At 52.2% G+C, this 15,653-nt stretch overlaps 7 protein-coding genes across 7 annotated transcripts; 4 read left to right on the top strand and 3 right to left on the bottom strand.

The window, feature by feature from the left end:
- Positions 1-39: 39 nt before the first annotated feature.
- PHACADRAFT_134473 (uncharacterized protein) lies at positions 40-5,029 on the bottom strand. The gene is made up of 13 exons (XM_007390543.1): positions 4,875-5,029; positions 4,736-4,829; positions 4,044-4,687; positions 3,786-3,989; positions 3,659-3,724; positions 3,476-3,603; positions 3,277-3,427; positions 3,110-3,226; positions 2,882-3,050; positions 2,742-2,815; positions 2,321-2,685; positions 2,053-2,267; positions 40-2,000 (listed from the first exon to the last, which is right to left on the bottom strand). The coding sequence occupies exons 1-13, from the start codon at positions 4,929-4,931 to the stop codon at positions 1,408-1,410; spliced, it is 2,877 nt and encodes a 958-aa protein (XP_007390605.1). The 5' UTR covers positions 4,932-5,029; the 3' UTR covers positions 40-1,407.
- A 106-nt stretch (positions 5,030-5,135) lies between these two features.
- PHACADRAFT_247611 (uncharacterized protein) lies at positions 5,136-6,293 on the top strand (the record flags this gene model as incomplete). The annotated part of the gene is made up of 1 exon (XM_007390542.1): positions 5,136-6,293. A coding segment is annotated over one exon (411 nt), but the record flags the coding sequence as incomplete, so codon positions are not given.
- A 26-nt stretch (positions 6,294-6,319) lies between these two features.
- PHACADRAFT_247610 (uncharacterized protein) lies at positions 6,320-6,629 on the top strand (the record flags this gene model as incomplete). Its single annotated transcript, XM_007390541.1, has 1 exon — positions 6,320-6,629. Exon 1 carries the CDS (start codon positions 6,408-6,410, stop codon positions 6,624-6,626), a length of 219 nt encoding a protein of 72 aa, XP_007390603.1. The 5' UTR covers positions 6,320-6,407.
- Positions 6,630-6,787: 158 nt separating this feature from the next.
- PHACADRAFT_168586 (glycoside hydrolase family 5 protein) lies at positions 6,788-9,298 on the bottom strand. Its single transcript, XM_007390540.1, has 20 exons — positions 9,151-9,298; positions 9,073-9,096; positions 8,926-9,012; positions 8,810-8,875; positions 8,638-8,759; positions 8,578-8,590; positions 8,440-8,527; positions 8,208-8,391; positions 8,088-8,153; positions 7,991-8,037; positions 7,885-7,940; positions 7,812-7,831; positions 7,749-7,761; positions 7,618-7,684; positions 7,510-7,566; positions 7,397-7,454; positions 7,187-7,277; positions 7,117-7,132; positions 7,016-7,061; positions 6,788-6,963 (listed from the first exon to the last, which is right to left on the bottom strand). The coding sequence occupies exons 1-20, from the start codon at positions 9,292-9,294 to the stop codon at positions 6,927-6,929; spliced, it is 1,302 nt and encodes a 433-aa protein (XP_007390602.1). The 5' UTR covers positions 9,295-9,298; the 3' UTR covers positions 6,788-6,926.
- A 461-nt stretch (positions 9,299-9,759) lies between these two features.
- On the top strand, positions 9,760-12,722 carry PHACADRAFT_247608 (uncharacterized protein). The gene is made up of 14 exons (XM_007390539.1): positions 9,760-9,814; positions 9,865-9,937; positions 9,987-10,112; positions 10,168-10,271; positions 10,324-10,386; positions 10,442-10,673; positions 10,732-10,778; positions 10,834-11,241; positions 11,291-11,458; positions 11,509-11,616; positions 11,673-12,092; positions 12,142-12,279; positions 12,333-12,392; positions 12,451-12,722. The coding sequence occupies exons 1-14, from the start codon at positions 9,767-9,769 to the stop codon at positions 12,694-12,696; spliced, it is 2,241 nt and encodes a 746-aa protein (XP_007390601.1). The 5' UTR covers positions 9,760-9,766; the 3' UTR covers positions 12,697-12,722.
- Positions 12,723-13,288: 566 nt separating this feature from the next.
- PHACADRAFT_247605 (uncharacterized protein) lies at positions 13,289-14,178 on the top strand. Its single transcript, XM_007390538.1, has 4 exons — positions 13,289-13,529; positions 13,586-13,637; positions 13,690-13,866; positions 13,930-14,178. Exons 1-3 carry the CDS (start codon positions 13,373-13,375, stop codon positions 13,853-13,855), a joined length of 375 nt encoding a protein of 124 aa, XP_007390600.1. The 5' UTR covers positions 13,289-13,372; the 3' UTR covers positions 13,856-13,866; positions 13,930-14,178.
- Positions 14,179-14,699: 521 nt separating this feature from the next.
- Positions 14,700-15,626, bottom strand: PHACADRAFT_247603 (uncharacterized protein). Its single transcript, XM_007390537.1, has 2 exons — positions 15,265-15,626; positions 14,700-15,204 (listed from the first exon to the last, which is right to left on the bottom strand). Exons 1-2 carry the CDS (start codon positions 15,582-15,584, stop codon positions 14,790-14,792), a joined length of 735 nt encoding a protein of 244 aa, XP_007390599.1. The 5' UTR covers positions 15,585-15,626; the 3' UTR covers positions 14,700-14,789.
- Positions 15,627-15,653: the final 27 nt, after the last annotated feature.

Raw genomic sequence — 15,653 nt, 5'->3', positions numbered from 1 at the left:
TCATGGTATGTCAACAGTCTGCCTTCCCCATTCATGTCTAATTTGACCCATAGAACACAGCCATGACCACGGTCACGGTATGAGCGCTTCTCTTGCGTCCACCTCTCCTACACCCAGCCTCCGCAGCCGTAGCGGTAGCGACGCCGACCTTACGCCGCGAGCTACTTCGCCAGATGTGCGGAAGCGCAGCAAGTCGCGTCCTCGGTCCGAATCCTACTCCTCGCTTTATGGACATCCCGCAGCTACTAGGCAATCTATGGTCCAAGCAGCTCAGGAAATTGCACAAGCAGGCTCTCCAACCATACCAAGCAAGAAGCTCTCTCGCGGTAGTCGGTCCCGATCGAGAGCTGCAGGCCACGAGCACGAAGATCACCGCGACGATGCGATGGCAGTCAGTTCTGCGTCTTACATGCCCGTAGAGTCAATCTCGTCTCCTTCTCGTTTAGACGAACGCACTCCTCTGCTCACGTCAAGTCCGTCCTCTGAATCGGTCCCGCATTCTTTGCATGAAGACCACTCGCATTCTGCCGGTCCCGGTCATGGTCATGGGTCGATGAACATGCGCGCACTTCTGCTACATGTCTTTGGCGACGCTCTTGGGAACGTTGGCGTTATCGCTACAGGTCTCGTTATCTGGCTTAGCCACTGGAGCTGGAAGTATTACTTCGATCCCGTCATCAGCTTGGTAATCACCGTTATCATCTTCTCGTCTGCTCTTCCCCTTGGTGCGTGTCCTCGCGGTCATAGACTCATTCAGTCCTTACGGTACTATTCGCACAGTACGCAGCACCTCGTTCATCTTGCTGCAAGGTGTCCCACCAACGGTGTCCCTTGATGAAGTCCGCGCTGCTATACTTGCGGTCGATGGTGTGCTCTCGCTGCATGAGTTACATGTTTGGCAGCTGTCAGAGAACAAAATTGTGGCCTCCGTACATGTGATGGCCTCACGTAACCACGACTTCATGCCAGTTGCAGCCAAGATAAGGAAGGCGCTGCACGAGCGTGGCATTCATTCGAGCACAATACAGCCTGAGTATCATGCCTGTAACTCTCCCCCTGAGGAGCACTTGAAGGTGCGTAGTGGCTGAGGCAACGTGTTACCTCATCCCGCTTACACCAATGCACCGTCAGACCTCGACAGACACCAGTTGTCTCATCCTCTGCCCCCGAGACCAGACTTGCGTCGCTGAAAATGCTTGTTGCCGTACGTCGCAGTTGTCGTACTTTAATTACACCATCTCATGAAAAACGTTAGCGCCACCATCGGCACCCGATGTTTAAAACCGGTGTCACGCTTTCAAGAGCTGTAATGGGTACGGATGCCGACTCTACTGGTGTATATCAATCGCGCTGTACCCCTGCTGTAGTTACGTATCTTAGTAACACTGCTATGTCTTTATTCTTGGCTCACTCAGTCATGAAAGTGGGAAAGTTAGCCATGAACGAGGAGGAGGCCCCAAGGCGCTGCATAATCACCGTACTAGTTGGACTGTGTGCTTTTCTTAGCTCCCCGCTCAGCCGTCTTGCCATCGTCAAAGCCGGCTGACCGAGCACCAGCCTTTGCTCCTTGCACACCGAGAGCAGTGCCCACTCGACGAATAATGCTGCGGTCAAGGCACTGGAGATGATGCCGACTATCAGCTCAACCATGATGGTCTGTTCGGCGGGAGCGAGGTTGTCGGCGGAAGCAATGATAGTCGGGAGAACGACGTGCAGGAATACCGGGAGCAGCGGCGGCGATTGTGGTGCTCGAGGCGTGCCGAGGACAAACGTTGCAAGGCGGCGCGGGGCTTCCAGTTCGCCCATTGCGGACGCCAGCGTGAGCTCCATCCAAAAGACGGTCAGGAACTTGATCGGGTTGGTGAATAGGAGACACCGCTCGACGTCCAGCGAGGGTGCTTTACCCGTCCGGGCATCATTGAGAGATCCACGTATGGCATGAACCACAGGGTCGGTGATCTGAAGCGGCTGCGGCCGAGGCGGCTCTGTCGCTGCGTCCTCTGTTTCTGCACCATGAACAATCTGATAGGTATAAGAAGAAGTAATTCATACCTTCTGCTGGTGCTGGAAGGCCCAATGCTTGCAACGCCAGCTTGCGAAGTAGCATGGGATCGAAAGCCTTCATCGGAGATTGCGATGGTTGCGGCGTGGTTTTCGGAGGAAGCGTCCGTAAAACTTGGTGCGCAGATAATCTCAAGACGGGTCCAGGACACGAAGGTGACTGGAGCAATGTTTGAAGTATCTCGATGTGAGGTGATACGGCGACACTGCACGGCCGACAGTCAGTGCGAGAAGACAGGACAAGAGGTACTGTGCGTACGCTCTCTGCTTAATCTCCCGCAAGAGCGCCCTGATCACCCCTGCCGTCGTCCAATTGAGTAAAGGACTCTGGAAATACGAGACGCCATTGTACAAGGCATCCTTGTCTAGCTTTTTGCTAGAGTATGCATTGATAGAACCGAGAAGTAAGGTCGCGGCTATTCGCAGCAAGCTATGCGGTCGCGTATTACGCAGAATTGAATCCTCGATACCTTCGCTTCCGGTATCGAATAAAGTCTTCTGCCAGCTCTTAAAAGCTGCCTCGTCCTCGCCCTCAAGCTCGTCAGGTCGACGCATATATGCTGCAGAGTTGAGAAGATCAGTTGACAAGGTCCTTTCTCCCAAAGTGAACTTCGAATTTTCGAGCTGTCCAGAGGGTCAATAATATGTGCTCAACGTTTTTAACCCAAGCAGATACACACGTTAAATTTGATGAGAGCCGTCTGTGCGAATAAGACGACATTGCCATAGTGACTAACAGCCGCTTGTGGATCGCCTATTCGGGCACAATCAGCAAGACGTGCAGCACAAAGGAAAAACTCAAGGAGAAAGTGGTGCCCACCAACAGTCTCACAGTCATAGTCTTCGACGATAGCGAGGGCTCGGGACAGTAAATCTTGTATCGTGACATGAAGTGACAGAATCTCGAGGGAGTGCTCATGGGAATAAAGTATCTTGCACATGTGGCCGAGCGATTCAATGTCATTTGAAGACGAGTACGACTTGAAGCGCTGTATTTACTCCGAGTAAGTTTCAGCGGGTCGGTGGGAGAAGAGCACTGAAGGAATACCTTTTTGGCTATGTCAGCAAACGCCGCGTGGCTACATGGATCTTTCCATATCTTCTCGAGTATGGGCATAGCGTCGTCGACATTCATGTCCGTGCTGAAGCGCGACTCCAGATACGACTGCAGCGAGCGTTGAGTGTCTAAGAATTTGCAACTCCAACTCTTCGCACCTCTAGGTCGGATCCGTGCTCCTGAGCTTCCGTTTGCATACGAGAGTGGAAATCGTTCTGAAGGTTTGGATTAAAGCTTGAAACCACCGCTTGCTCGAGCAAACCGACGGCCAACAGCTGGTGCAGCAATTCTGTCATAAAAGGCTGTCCTCTGGGAGTATTTAGGTGTTCCGACCGTTGAAAAGTAAGGCGAACTCACGGATTATGTTGACTATTGTGGCTGTGATTATTCTGCTCTGTAGATGGGTGGCAATAAACGCTGTCACATCTACTCAGCAGATCTGCTCGCTGGAACAGAGAAGTAACTGCTATCTGCATGGCTGAGCGCTATATGGCAAGGCGTCTAAACCGAGAATGAGCGAACGCTGACCATCTTACATACCCAATCAGCTTCGGAAGTACCGTCCAGATCGACCGACTTCTCGAACATAGACAACAGCTGAGGCAGCTAGAGCACTTGTAAGACAACAGCGACGATGGTAGTCTCTTCGGCTTATAAAGTTGCGTACCCGACCCACTATGAATGCCCGCCATAGTGCAGCAGTCCGGCTGCTAGAATGTGAAGTGGCTTGGGAGAAGCAGGCGACCGCGGATTGCATCAACTGCGTGTAGAATGTTGCTGGTGTCCAAGCAGTCCAGCGTACGAGAGCAACCAGAAGGACGATAGCCCGACGGCCATCTCCTGACCCGAAATGACTAGCTCGATGGGTAACCTATACACAGACGCTATCGTGAGCTTCTCTTCCAAATCAGAACGGGGTACTCACGAGATTGTGCAAGAGTAGACCACAAGTGATTATATCTTTGCCGCTAGAGGTTCCGCTGACGGCATCGCCTTTCCCAAAAGTCAATTGGAGTGTGTGCATCATCTGAGTTTCGCGCGCTGCGTCATCGCCGATCGCATTGTGAAGAGCAAACGTGAATTGATCTAACACATGTCTTGTCGCTGGAGAAAGGCGGAAACCAGCAGGTGTCATTTCGGCCATGTCTTGTAGGAACATGATCCCCAGTGGTGTAGGTATCTGTGAGACATCGCCGACAGTTGATAAAAGCAGGATCAAGAGTTCCGAAGCAGAGTTTGTCAACTGGTGGAGGTGGGTCTGGGGCAGAGTGTGCGCGATTCTTAACAGTGCAGTAGCATCCAGGACCGTGCTGAATACCACGGGTAAAGGCTGAGTAAACGATACGACGGAACCTATTGGAGGCATGCCGGAGGAGTAGTGACATTCCAGTGCTAGCCTGCAGAGCATGTCTAGTGTCGACACGTTTTGAAGCTCCAACGACCTCGCCGCCGACAGGAAGGTAGAAATGAAGGTCGCGAGTGAAAGTATACCATCCTGGATGGTATACTGCAGGTATGCGTTCAGCGCTGGATCCCCAGGGTAGTTTCTAAAGAGAGCCAGGACAGAGTCTTCTAGAGTCAGCAGCTGGTGATGGTGAGCAATACTACTTTGCTTACTACTCAATGCGGATTCAACGTCCTGATGTGACACCTGCGTGAGATGTTTGGACACGAACAACTTGCATAGGCTGAGCCACTGCGAGCACCATCGCTGAGCACACAAGAAAGCTATTCATTGCAGAAGTTATTGATTTACTTTCGCCGCGGATATTCCACTCTGGAAAGAGTTCCTCGTCAGCTCGCTAAAAGACATCAGAACTGCACGACGTTGCGTCAATTCTGTGAGTGCTGAGTGAGGGAGAAAACGAGACTCGCGTCTTATACTGCCTTGCGGTGCAATCCAGCTTGTCGCTCTAGAATCTAAATCAGGTATCAACGATCACGAGATTGGTTTCGGGGTCTCTGTGCGAGCGCCCGAGGAGAGATTCTCGCTTTGCCGCCGGGGACTACAATGCAGTCCGCTGTCCGCTTCCACCTCCGTCGTCCGTTTACAACTTGGCACCGTATGGCTGGCCCACCCAAGTTCCGTGGTCCTCTCAGATACCTTCTAGTCCTCGACTTCGAGGCAACTTGCGGCGATGTCGTAAAGCAGATGGAAATCATCGAGTTCCCGACGTTGCTATATGACTTGCATGAAGGCATGGCTCGTCCATTGCCAGCTTTCGTTTGACTTATGTTCGAACATTTGCAGGCAAGGTTCAGGCAACATTTCACGAGTACGTGAAACCCGAGATACACAGCCGTTTGACACCCTTCTGTACAGAATTAACTGGCATAACACAGGTTTGTCTTGAGCGTCATTCTTGAACCTTTCTACGACTGATGGGACTGTATGTACGCATTGCAGGAAACCGTCGATTCTGCTGAAAATTTTCCAGCAGTATGGAAACGATTCCAAGAGTTTCTTGCATCTCATGGTCTCCTGGATCCTGAGAAGATGGAGTCTCACATATTCGTGACTTGCGGCGATTGGGACCTCAAGACTATGTTGCCCAAGCAACTTAGTCTTGTAGAGGCTGATCACGGCTTGGACGAGAGCGGCCGAGTTGTTGCTCCCTACAACCGTTGGATCAATATCAAGACCCCATTCAAGAAGCGGTTTAACATGACGCGCTTCAACGTCAGTATGCCCGCCATGTTGAAGAAGCTGCAGCTGGAACTCGAAGGGAGGCATCACAGCGGCATCGATGACTGCAAGAATATCTTGCGGATCATTGAGAAGATGATCGCTACGGGATGGGATCCCAATACCACCCAGGCTTCTGCGTCGACCTGGTCGCCCAGACCGCCAGCTGCTACTGGCTCCTCTTAATTGTCTACATTAACTGCCGCCCATTGCATCCCGCGTTCCGCGTCCCTTTGCGCTCATAGCATCCGGGAACGTGACTCTTGGAAGACAATAAGGGGGCGCCTGCCGCCCTAGTGATGTTCCGAGAGGGACCTGTTCCTGCCAGATGCACTATTGGTGCCGAGCTCATGCATCGAGTACACTAGGTAGCCGTCCGTTATGTTGAGGCGATACTGTGTATCTATCATCTGGGGCTGATGCCGTGGGAGAGGATGCGCCCCGGAGACAATAAGGATTCTACCCGCCCGTCTACGCACTTACATGTTTCGCGGAAGTTAGTGATACGTCCGGTCTGCTGGGTGACCATTGCTCATTGTGACCTCGCACGGTAAGTATATGAAACCGCCGCACGAGCATTCACCTCGAGTGTCTCCGTGAAGTATGTCGCCGACCTGCACCATCCCCTACGAAGTCCTGTTTTGTGTCGTCAATGACACGCCTTATGCAGCCACATTTCAAGTACTGCGTGTAGACAACGGGCTACGGGCTGGCCCTACTGTCCTTCTGCACAGGGGAGAGAGTATATCTCTTGTGCTTACCGCCGGGCAGCCATACAGATATGCGGTTAGACAGCACGGCAAAGAAGCGAACCTATCGTAAGTCTAAGCCACGTCGGCACCTATGATGTCTGACAATAGTGTTCTGCAGAGTAAAACTATGGGACGACGGCAGATGCAGCATTCGAACAGCATTTAATCCCCTTGTATGCTCCGGCGACGACGAGCTTGAACGAAGTAGCATATCCGACGGCGTCACTGTTGCATTAGCTACATTCAAGGTACACCCAAGCTTCCGACGAATGTATGTACACAGTTTGGTACCGTTTGCTGTCTACCCATCGAACCGAGCAAACCCAGACTATGATCATTTTCGCGAAGGACGAGAAACGAAGCTGGGACACTACTGGGATCGCTGCGCTTGAATTTCGGCAGCCCGTCTGGTAGAAAAGAGGTCAAATGACGCGGACATGTAATACAAGGGCTCCTTACGTGAAGATATTCCAGACAGCGGTCTGGTTTGGGTAAAAGGTATTGCCTGTAAATAGACACCTGCGTGAGATGAGCATGGCGCAACATCATATTTCACTGACCATCATTTGGAGAAGCCTTGGTGAAAGACTATTAGTTCGGCGTCTGCACATATCTATGCTGGGCACTCACCCCGTGGTTAACCGCGTCGGAATACTTAATGATTCTGTTGCCGCCGTCCTCCGTCAAACCGAGCACTCCAAACTGCCAAGGCATAATACTGCAGAGAGCGCAAAGTTAACGCAAGGCATTGACATCTTGTATGGATGAGTTCTTACCCACTGAGAGGGGGAAGAGTATGAGCATGACGTGATTATTCGATGAGGAGTGAAGGACACGTACGCATGTTTGGTATCTAAGGCGTGTTGAACCCAGGTCGGGTAGATCTGCGTCTTATTGTCTGGCGAGAAACCGCATTAGCATCCGAAGGCAATCGTCTATCCAATTGCTCTTACCGAGACCACCTAGACCGAATTCCTCGAGCACAATCGGCTTATCTGCTCTGTTTCCAGCTAATAGCTCGATTGTTAAGATGGTGGAAAGAGAGGAGTATAGAGACGTGCCATTGATGTGATCGTTGATCCATTGCAAGCCCCAGTTTGCGATAGAGAAATTACTTCCGGGGAAGTCCTGTCGGAGGATACATGGGTATTGACTAAGTTAAGAGGCGCGGCACCCGTTGAGAGCAGCTTACGAGCTCAGGATACCTGCCACGTCGTCAAATGATATAACGAGGCGCTATAGAGAAAATACTAACCATGATTGAGGATACATATGCTATACGCAGGAAGTCAGAGGCTAATTTACATATTGAATGCCGATTCACTTACGTATGTGGCGAAATCGATATTTGAGAGAGCCAAATTGCGGTCGAAATCCTCGCCGGCTAATAACAGGATGAACGAAAGAGATATTCGAGAGGCGAAGCAACACCACCTTGGCCGTTCCAGTTGTAGTCGCTGACAAGTTGTCCATTGAACCAGCTATTCAGGAAGATTAGCATAGCCAAGCAAGCAATAGAAGCGTTGCCCACTATGTGCGCGGATGAGTCCAGAAGAAATGGCCTTCTCCGCCAGTGGTAATTAAGTGGTCCGGATCCCTAGGGCAGTAAGTTAACACTAGTCGCATACATGAGGTAAGACATTTCGCTCACAGACTCCGGACAAAGTCCGATTGCTCCTTATACCAGCCAAGTAGAGTTTCCGCCCCACTAGCCGGCGTGCATGACGGTCCAGAAGGGTAAGTGTCACTAGAGCACCGTGCCTCGTTTAATAACTCCCAGGCAAAGATATTCGGGGAGTCCTTGTAGCGCTCGACGATGGTGCGTACGTAGGATTCTGAAAGAAGTTTTAGTACCTGGAAAGCGTCATTAGTTCTGTACGTACGATAAGCAGTGATAATGCTCGGATTCTTGAAGAACACATCGTGTGTTGTGCTTCCAGGAGCCATCCATTGAATGTAGAGGTCCGAGCCCTGCATGCGGCCGTCAGTGGGTACGCATACACGCGGTTTTCAAGGCTTACCCCGTACCCCACCCTACATGAGATCAGCCGAAGTGAAGCAGCTACGAGGGAAAGGCGCACCAATTATTGGAGAATGCCACAATGACCTTGATGCCGTGCTTTCCCGCAGTCTCGATGACATTGTCTAGGCGTTCCAGACCTTGGGAGCCAGCGTTGAGGGCGAACGAGCTACTATTCCAGATCTGAAATATTGTCGGTGAAATGCTTTCAACATTTGGAGGAAATGGTTTACTTGATAGTAAGTAAGTCCAGATTCTTTCGCTCCGGCAAGTTCGGACCCGTTGATAGCGTTGAATCCCTAAAGACGATGAGCCTGGCATTGTGAGGCGCCATCAGGCGAGAGCATACCCAGGTACGCAGAACCTTCACTCCTGCTTGACTCATCGTCTGAAACGTGCTCTCGACATCACTCTGTGTCAGAAGAAGAGGTAGCCACTGGTTGGCATGATCGTCCTGTCAGCAACCGACTTCGAACTGAACAGGTAAGCGTCGTACGTAGGAGTTTGCCCCAACAAATGCCTACGGTATGGGTTCTTAGAGAAGTATGGAAACGATCTGAGACAATATACTCACAAAAGGCTCTCCATCGAGTTCGAATTGCGTTCCTTTGGTGGTAACGAAGCCTGGAGGAGCGCTGCGCTTTGTCGTCGGGCTCGCAGCGACACCGGACACAGCAGCAAGTAAGACAAAAGCAGACAATAGTGCTGAGGCGAGCATCTTTGCCAGTAGCATCTCTTGACCGCACGTCCTTCATATATCTTCGACCTTCGTCGTCGCACTCGTCAGCTTCGACCGGAAGAACATCGGGGACGGTCAGCTGAACTCGTCTTCAATACGCCGAAGTGTATCAGGGTGACACAGAGAAAAGGAATGCATCTTATGTGTGCGTCACATTACCCTTGTGTCAGTCGTCTCGTTCCGACCGGGTCGTGCTTTCGGAGTCGAGGGGACAGCTGACTACGACTGTTTCTGGTTATCCTCCGCACACGGAGGACATGAATCAATTATTGTGTGCCTGTAGCCAACAGGAACAGTAAGCCCGGTGACTCGCTCGCCCGTGTCGCAGGACGAGTGTGAACTTGGAGAACTTCCACAATCGGACCTTAGGGCGTCTGACACACCCACGTGGCGAAGGCGATCTTGCAATCGGCGATTTTGAGGACTACAGAACAGCCTGCACCGTTTCACGATGCCCAAGAGCACGAAAAGGAAGAAAGAGAAAGCTGCAGACTTTTCTGTATGTTTCAAGTTTATATTGAGCACAATGCGCTTGACAAACATCGTTAGAAAGCAAAACTAAAACTCGGCAAAGGAAAGCAGACACCAAGCAATGCCGTAGACACTTCTTTCAAGGCTCGGTGTAAGCTCTTGCCCTCCCGGAAGACTCTATCTATCTAACAAGGCACCAGCCATCGCACTGCCGTCGCAGACCATTGTGCATGATGTCGAGCGTGGCATCCCGACGACTAAGCGCAAGCTTACCCTCGACGACCTCATCTCTCATCTGAAGCATTACAATGCTGGTGTGCGGAGAGGCATGTCCAAACAGTTAGCTTCACAGTTTCTACTGCCACTCATGTCAGAGTTCAGATGCTATAATCGGCCTCCGAGAGTTGTTCGAGGACCACCCGGGAGTCATAGTCTCATCCCTCTCAGCTACCTTGAGCAATTGCGCTAGAGTAATCGGCGACGAGGTGTGTATCCTGATGTTCTGCGAATATCACGCGACCTTACTCCGTCTTGTAGGATGTCGGTGTTCGTAAGACGCTTCTGTCTTTCTTTGGCTGGCTGCTCCCCCAGATACCGCGCGTAAGCCGCATTAATTCTCCGAATAGATGAGCATCATCGAATATTTACTCTGTAGCATACCTTGGTCCCTCACGCCTCTATGCTTTTGCTCTTCACGACATCTGCGCAAACGCACATATTCCCCGAAATTCGCTTAGACGCCACACGGTTCCTCGATCTATTCCTTGAACTCTTCCCGGGGTTCGTCATTGAAGGTTGGGTTGACGGGCATGCTGGCCATGGTAGACGGGTCCTAGAAGGATATCTCGGCGTTTTGAATGCGGGAACTGCCTATGGTGAAGGCGGCGGTATGCATCCTTCTATCTTCACATATAACACTAATGTTTACACGTTGCATGGACACAGGACCAGCGCAAGCAACATCCACAGCTAGCGTGATTTTGTCTCCCGCGGTGAGCTGTCTCTATTTGACACACTGCATGAACCATAGCTTATCGGTCGTCACAGTCCAAATTGGTCGTCTTGAGCTCTCTTGCCAGCTTCCTATCGCGAGCCATGTCGCCGAAGGATCCAAAATGGTTTGCGGTCGATCAAGAACAGATTTCCGCTCAGCTTCGCCCTACGCCGACACGGTACATGGCATCCGCATTCGCGTATCCCTCGGCCTTCGAAGCCTTTGACGCCTACATACAGCCCAGCATGCTCTCGAGTGCTACAACTTCACGGAAGTGGCAGGAGGAGGTGGATGACGCATACGTTGAGGATTTTACGGGAAAGTTCGCGCTTGCTGCGAACAGTCTTGAAGACAGTTGGTCTCTAGAGTCCCTGTCGCATCTCGAAGTGGTCGTATCAGGTGATCAGAGCGATGACACTGGCTCTAGTTCTGGAATCAGAGCCGAGTCAGCATATGTATCGGTAAATCGCTTGTTTTGTGTACATCCGGACCCCTCTCACGTAAAGTCAGCACCTTGCGCGAACTCTCCACCCAACTCTGGTGGCGACCTTTCTCGATTGTGCGCCCTCGGTGTTCATTTCGGGGTCATCACCTTTAGAGATTGAACTGCAAACGGTGCTTGCGGTCTTTCGGCTTTCTCGGTGCCTTTACGGCGAGATGCTCTTGGATAACAATGACGTGAGTAACTCGCGTCCTCATGCAAGCTACGGCTCACTATAGACGAGCAGAAAACACGGGGGTCGCCGTACGACGACTTGAGTTCTCTGCTCAGTCACATGGCGCCTTACTTCCCTTTCACGGTGCACTTGTCTCCTGTGGCAAGACGTGAACTAAAAGTGAGCTGTGTGCTACGATTGGTTGAGGTTCGAGCCTAATACGGACTGCTCTTTAGACCGAACAGACTCTGCAAGACATCAACTTGATCTTCTGCCAGCTGACATCGACGTTAATGCTCAAGACAAGCAAAGAAACGCAGATTGCCGCCGGATTGCGCCATCCCGTGAAAGACTCTGCGTATTCCAAGCAGTCCTCGCGAGTGATTGAAACCCTCGTTCAGCGGGTCGGCGACTACACAGTTCAACTTCTTCGTGGTGAGGCCCCGGATAGACCTGACGGGCAGTCTCTCGGTCTTAAGCCGATCACACCAGCAACTTACGCATCGCTCTTGCCGACCGTCTGGGCATTGATCAGCGGCCCGGGCGGAGACTTCGCTGAACATGTTACCCAAGCATGTGTCATTCATGGAACAAAAGCATCGTCGATGTCAGCCGTCAAACGACATACCATCGACTTCATTGGAAGGCTATTGTTCGTAAGTACATCCAGTCAATCTCACGGCTCCTGTCTTATCGTGCTGTCAGCTCGAGACAGCTCCGGAATACCGTGGATTCTTTCGTCCAATGCAACACCATGTTCTGGTGCAGAGACTCCGGGAGTGGTTGTTGCACCTGCCGAAAACGCTTTGGGAGCTCGGGTCATCTAACCCGTCAGCAACTGAGGTACGAGCACAGTACGCACCAGAGGATTTTATACACACATGTTTGCCCTGCAGACTATTCTGCGAGTTATCCTTCGTTTACATCAGCGACGAACGCAGGTCGCAGACTCCGAGGTTTGTGCACTTCACATTGCGTAGGTCTCGTAGCAATTTATTGACGACCCGAATTCAGGTTCTGTCCCAAATCCGGGCGCGTTTGGTCCCCTACTTCAAGATATCTCACCCTACCCGTGGTGAGATACCCGGGCCGTTTGCAAAGCTGCCCTCTGGTTCCGTGCGGACACTTGTAATAGATGTGGCTGCTACTCTGTGCACGTCAGGTCAAGAAGATGCTCTGGATGGGGCGGTGCTTGGAGTAGTAGACGAGCAGGAGCGACAGTACTGGGTCTCTATTAGGAGGGCTCTGCAAAGTTCGTGATCAATCATCATGCGAATTCCTTCTCCATTGTGCGGGGTTATTGTGCTGGCCCAGGACGCCCGAGCGGGAGATGCAACATAGTTGGTTGCCCAATTTGGGAGCGGCACCGGAAACGGGCGGCCCTGCAGAAATGAAGGTTGGTTGTCGCCAGCCTCTGTTGAAGTTGGAATCTTGTTCCCGGACGAGCAGGACGCGTTGAGAGCCTGCCTCGCCGGTCGTGCATGTTTGTTCGTCTGCTGCATATTCACACTCCTTTGCGTGTCCTGTTCCGCACTCCCCCGCCTGGCGCCTTGCGGCACCGTCGAACGCACAAGCACAATAAGCTCGCGTCTCGTTCAACCCTGGCAACCTGGCAACAGGCCCGGATAGTCCTCCTCTGTTCGATACGCACCCAGAGCACAGGCGCACCCATTACCCCGACAGGCTGTGTCTGGACTGCGGACATCACCAGCAACGCCACGGACACTCGGGCGCGAAAGCAACATCTGCAGCCTCATTGTCGTTTCTTTCTCGACGTCAAAAGAAGCCATATCTCGTGGAAACTCGAAGCTACCGCGGTCTCCTCTCCCTCAAACACGCTCTCTTCTCCCACTCTCCCTACGGCCCCTATACCAACTGCCTCGGTTGAGCCTCTTTCTCAGTCCACTGGCCCACTGTCGGCTCCTCGTCCTCCACCATGCCAGCTCGCACAGAGGACTACGAGGTGCTACTCTACTTTGTCAACGACACACACGACTGCGCTACAGTTCAGTTGCTTCGCGACTATGGGCGTAATACTGGTGCCACAATGCTGCTTAGACCGGGCGAGAGCGTGACATTGGTGCTGGACGCAGGCGAGTCTCTGCCCCATCTCATCCTCTTGCCCGTGCGTGCTAACTTCCGATGACAGGCTCGGTGTACCAATACGCGCTGAAAACGCGTTCGAAAGTGGCTAATGTGACGTGAGTCTTGCGCCGCAATTCTTGCTACCTGGCATGCCGAGACATTTTGCAGTGCACGATCGTACAGGGACGTCAACTGCACAGTGTCGCAATTGTTCCCCGGAGGAATGCCGTCTGCGGCGGTACCCACAGGGCCATGGCGGCCCGTTAACGGCATCACTGTTGACCGATTGTGGCGAGACATGCGGTTCTGCCTATGGAATGATTATGACTCATAGCATGCACTGAGGTAGGTGTTGCCCCTTCGACCTATCGGCCCGTCTCATTCACGAGTGCGGCGATCCATATGTAGCACCGCTCGCTCAATCTCTTTCAAACATCCGCTCCCCTTGCCCGCTTGTCGCCGTCATGCGGGCGGTCTGGACACGCCCATCGACACGCCTTGTGATATGATTTCGCAGGGGGCTGGGAAGGCTGAGCAGATGCAAGATACCGGCCCCAGGGTCGGGAACCTCGGCCACGAGTTTGTCCGCAACCTTAACATACCCTTGCATCGCGCTTCGTAACATTATTTCTTGCATTCCAAGGTACTCTATATCGCTATATTATATCAACCATCTACTTTATCTGGCGTGTAACACGTTGTCGCAGCATGTATCACACTGTGCTTAACATTATTACTGCATTTATATCGCGTCACCCCTTGCCGCGTGTTTCGCGCGAGGCGGAAAGCTTCTTTTCACAGATGTGCTTTGCGTGAGGTGAGTTCTTCTTAATTTTGACAGGGACGGACTGTCCGACGTTCATTCAGACGTTCACAAATGGTGGTCAGCGAACCTACGCCTTTGGACAGCAGCCGCAATTGCGCCAATCTGCGGAACTCGCCTCGTTTCGCCAATAATGCCGTACATACTGCGTGCAATAATAGCGCTCGATGCAGAGACGCAACCTATGACCAGGCCACATCGACGAACTGAGTCACTTCCTCTCACCATCGCGCATGAAGCCCATCGTGGCATCGTAATAACCAACGCGTGCCAGGCACCAGAGACAATACCGTGAAGCGTCACGTGAGTTCTTCTCGGTGAAATATCGTGAGAACAATTCGGTGAGGTGTGTTTAGCAAGTAATCTTCTCTTCAGGAGTAATTCCGAAGTACAGCGATACTACAATACTACCCAGTCCACTACGACGCTTCAGAGACCCGGATGATCAAGTAACGAGGATCGTCAATGCATTCGACCTAACTGTTCCCTCCTTCGTCGCCTTCAGTGTCACTGACCTCTTCTCCTCAAATGTTACAGTAACCTGTCCACTCGCATTCGTGGGCTGAAAAAGGTTGCTAACGCTTGCCCCACTAATCGGGTTCCTTGTTGACCCGTTCGTCACGGTCAATACCACAGGCACTCCATGGGAAGCTGTGTGCGGGCCTTCCAGGTGGAGAAGCGTATGCACGTCGCTGCGTTGTAATGCCCAGAGGACTTGTCTGTTCGCTGACACTTGTTCTTGGCAACCCCCGACATTTGAAGCTACGAAGTCAACGTAGAGACGCCAGTTCTGGGTGCTCGTATTGACACCATCCCCTACGCGGGTAATGAAAAAGTCGTCGAATTTGGTATCGAATACTCTGAGTTTTAAGGTACGTCAGCCCCGTTGACACCCTTCCGAACGTAAGAGCAATACTGACGCGTCGAATAGAAGGCTTTCCTTCTCCACGGCGTCCGCCAGCGCGGTGGTCGCAGTTGGACCAGAGACGTTATGGGCCTTATTATTTGTGCCATCACAATGGTGGGAGCCATTGGAGGATGGAGTGGAGATGTTGTGCCCTGTGGTGGGGATTATCCCCTCGAAGACGGTGCAGTGCTCGCCCTCGATGCGAAGAGGGACGGGGACGCTTGGGTCGTTTGCCGGCGACGCAATGCTCGTTGGGGAGGGCAACTCGAGCCCCGACAGCCATATGAGTGGCAGCAGGACGGTTTGAGCGAGAAGTGCTAGAACCGGTGGCATCGTGCAGGCTAGTGCGACGAGGTGTTACACGACGGGACGGCGGACACTTATAGGGTAGGCGTGAGACGA

Source organism: Phanerochaete carnosa (genome assembly GCF_000300595.1).
Source record: "Phanerochaete carnosa HHB-10118-sp unplaced genomic scaffold PHACAscaffold_1, whole genome shotgun sequence".
In the NCBI taxonomy this organism is placed as follows: domain Eukaryota; kingdom Fungi; phylum Basidiomycota; class Agaricomycetes; order Polyporales; family Phanerochaetaceae; genus Phanerochaete; species Phanerochaete carnosa.
This window is presented reverse-complemented; position numbering and strand designations above follow the sequence as displayed.

What these genes read in the sequence shown, in the direction of transcription:
- PHACADRAFT_134473 (XM_007390543.1), bottom strand. Translation starts at nt 4,931, where the DNA reads ATGTCTTTTAGCGAGCTGACGAGGAACTCTTTCCAGAGTGGAATATCC. An exon ending in GGGCATTCATAGTGGGTCGG is followed by an intron (nt 3,725 to 3,785) that starts GTACGCAACTTT and finishes CAAGTGCTCTAG; the next exon opens with CTGCCTCAGCTGTTGTCTAT. An exon ending in CGGCTCTCATCAAATTTAAC is followed by an intron (nt 2,686 to 2,741) that starts GTGTGTATCTGC and finishes CCCTCTGGACAG; the next exon opens with CTCGAAAATTCGAAGTTCAC.
- PHACADRAFT_168586 (XM_007390540.1), bottom strand. Translation starts at nt 9,294, where the DNA reads ATGCTCGCCTCAGCACTATTGTCTGCTTTTGTCTTACTTGCTGCTGTG. An exon ending in ATTCGGTCTAGGTGGTCTCG is followed by an intron (nt 7,455 to 7,509) that starts GTAAGAGCAATT and finishes GTTTCTCGCCAG; the next exon opens with ACAATAAGACGCAGATCTAC. An exon ending in GCCTTAGATACCAAACATGC is followed by an intron (nt 7,278 to 7,396) that starts GTACGTGTCCTT and finishes TTGCGCTCTCTG; the next exon opens with CAGTATTATGCCTTGGCAGT.
- PHACADRAFT_247608 (XM_007390539.1), top strand. Translation starts at nt 9,767, where the DNA reads ATGCCCAAGAGCACGAAAAGGAAGAAAGAGAAAGCTGCAGACTTTTCT. An exon ending in GCGTGATTTTGTCTCCCGCG is followed by an intron (nt 10,779 to 10,833) that starts GTGAGCTGTCTC and finishes CGGTCGTCACAG; the next exon opens with TCCAAATTGGTCGTCTTGAG. An exon ending in CTAACCCGTCAGCAACTGAG is followed by an intron (nt 12,280 to 12,332) that starts GTACGAGCACAG and finishes TTTGCCCTGCAG; the next exon opens with ACTATTCTGCGAGTTATCCT.
- PHACADRAFT_247605 (XM_007390538.1), top strand. Translation starts at nt 13,373, where the DNA reads ATGCCAGCTCGCACAGAGGACTACGAGGTGCTACTCTACTTTGTCAAC. An exon ending in GACATTGGTGCTGGACGCAG is followed by an intron (nt 13,530 to 13,585) that starts GCGAGTCTCTGC and finishes TTCCGATGACAG; the next exon opens with GCTCGGTGTACCAATACGCG. An exon ending in TCGAAAGTGGCTAATGTGAC is followed by an intron (nt 13,638 to 13,689) that starts GTGAGTCTTGCG and finishes GACATTTTGCAG; the next exon opens with TGCACGATCGTACAGGGACG.
- PHACADRAFT_247603 (XM_007390537.1), bottom strand. Translation starts at nt 15,584, where the DNA reads ATGCCACCGGTTCTAGCACTTCTCGCTCAAACCGTCCTGCTGCCACTC. An exon ending in GAAAGCCTTCTATTCGACGC is followed by an intron (nt 15,205 to 15,264) that starts GTCAGTATTGCT and finishes CTTAAAACTCAG; the next exon opens with AGTATTCGATACCAAATTCG.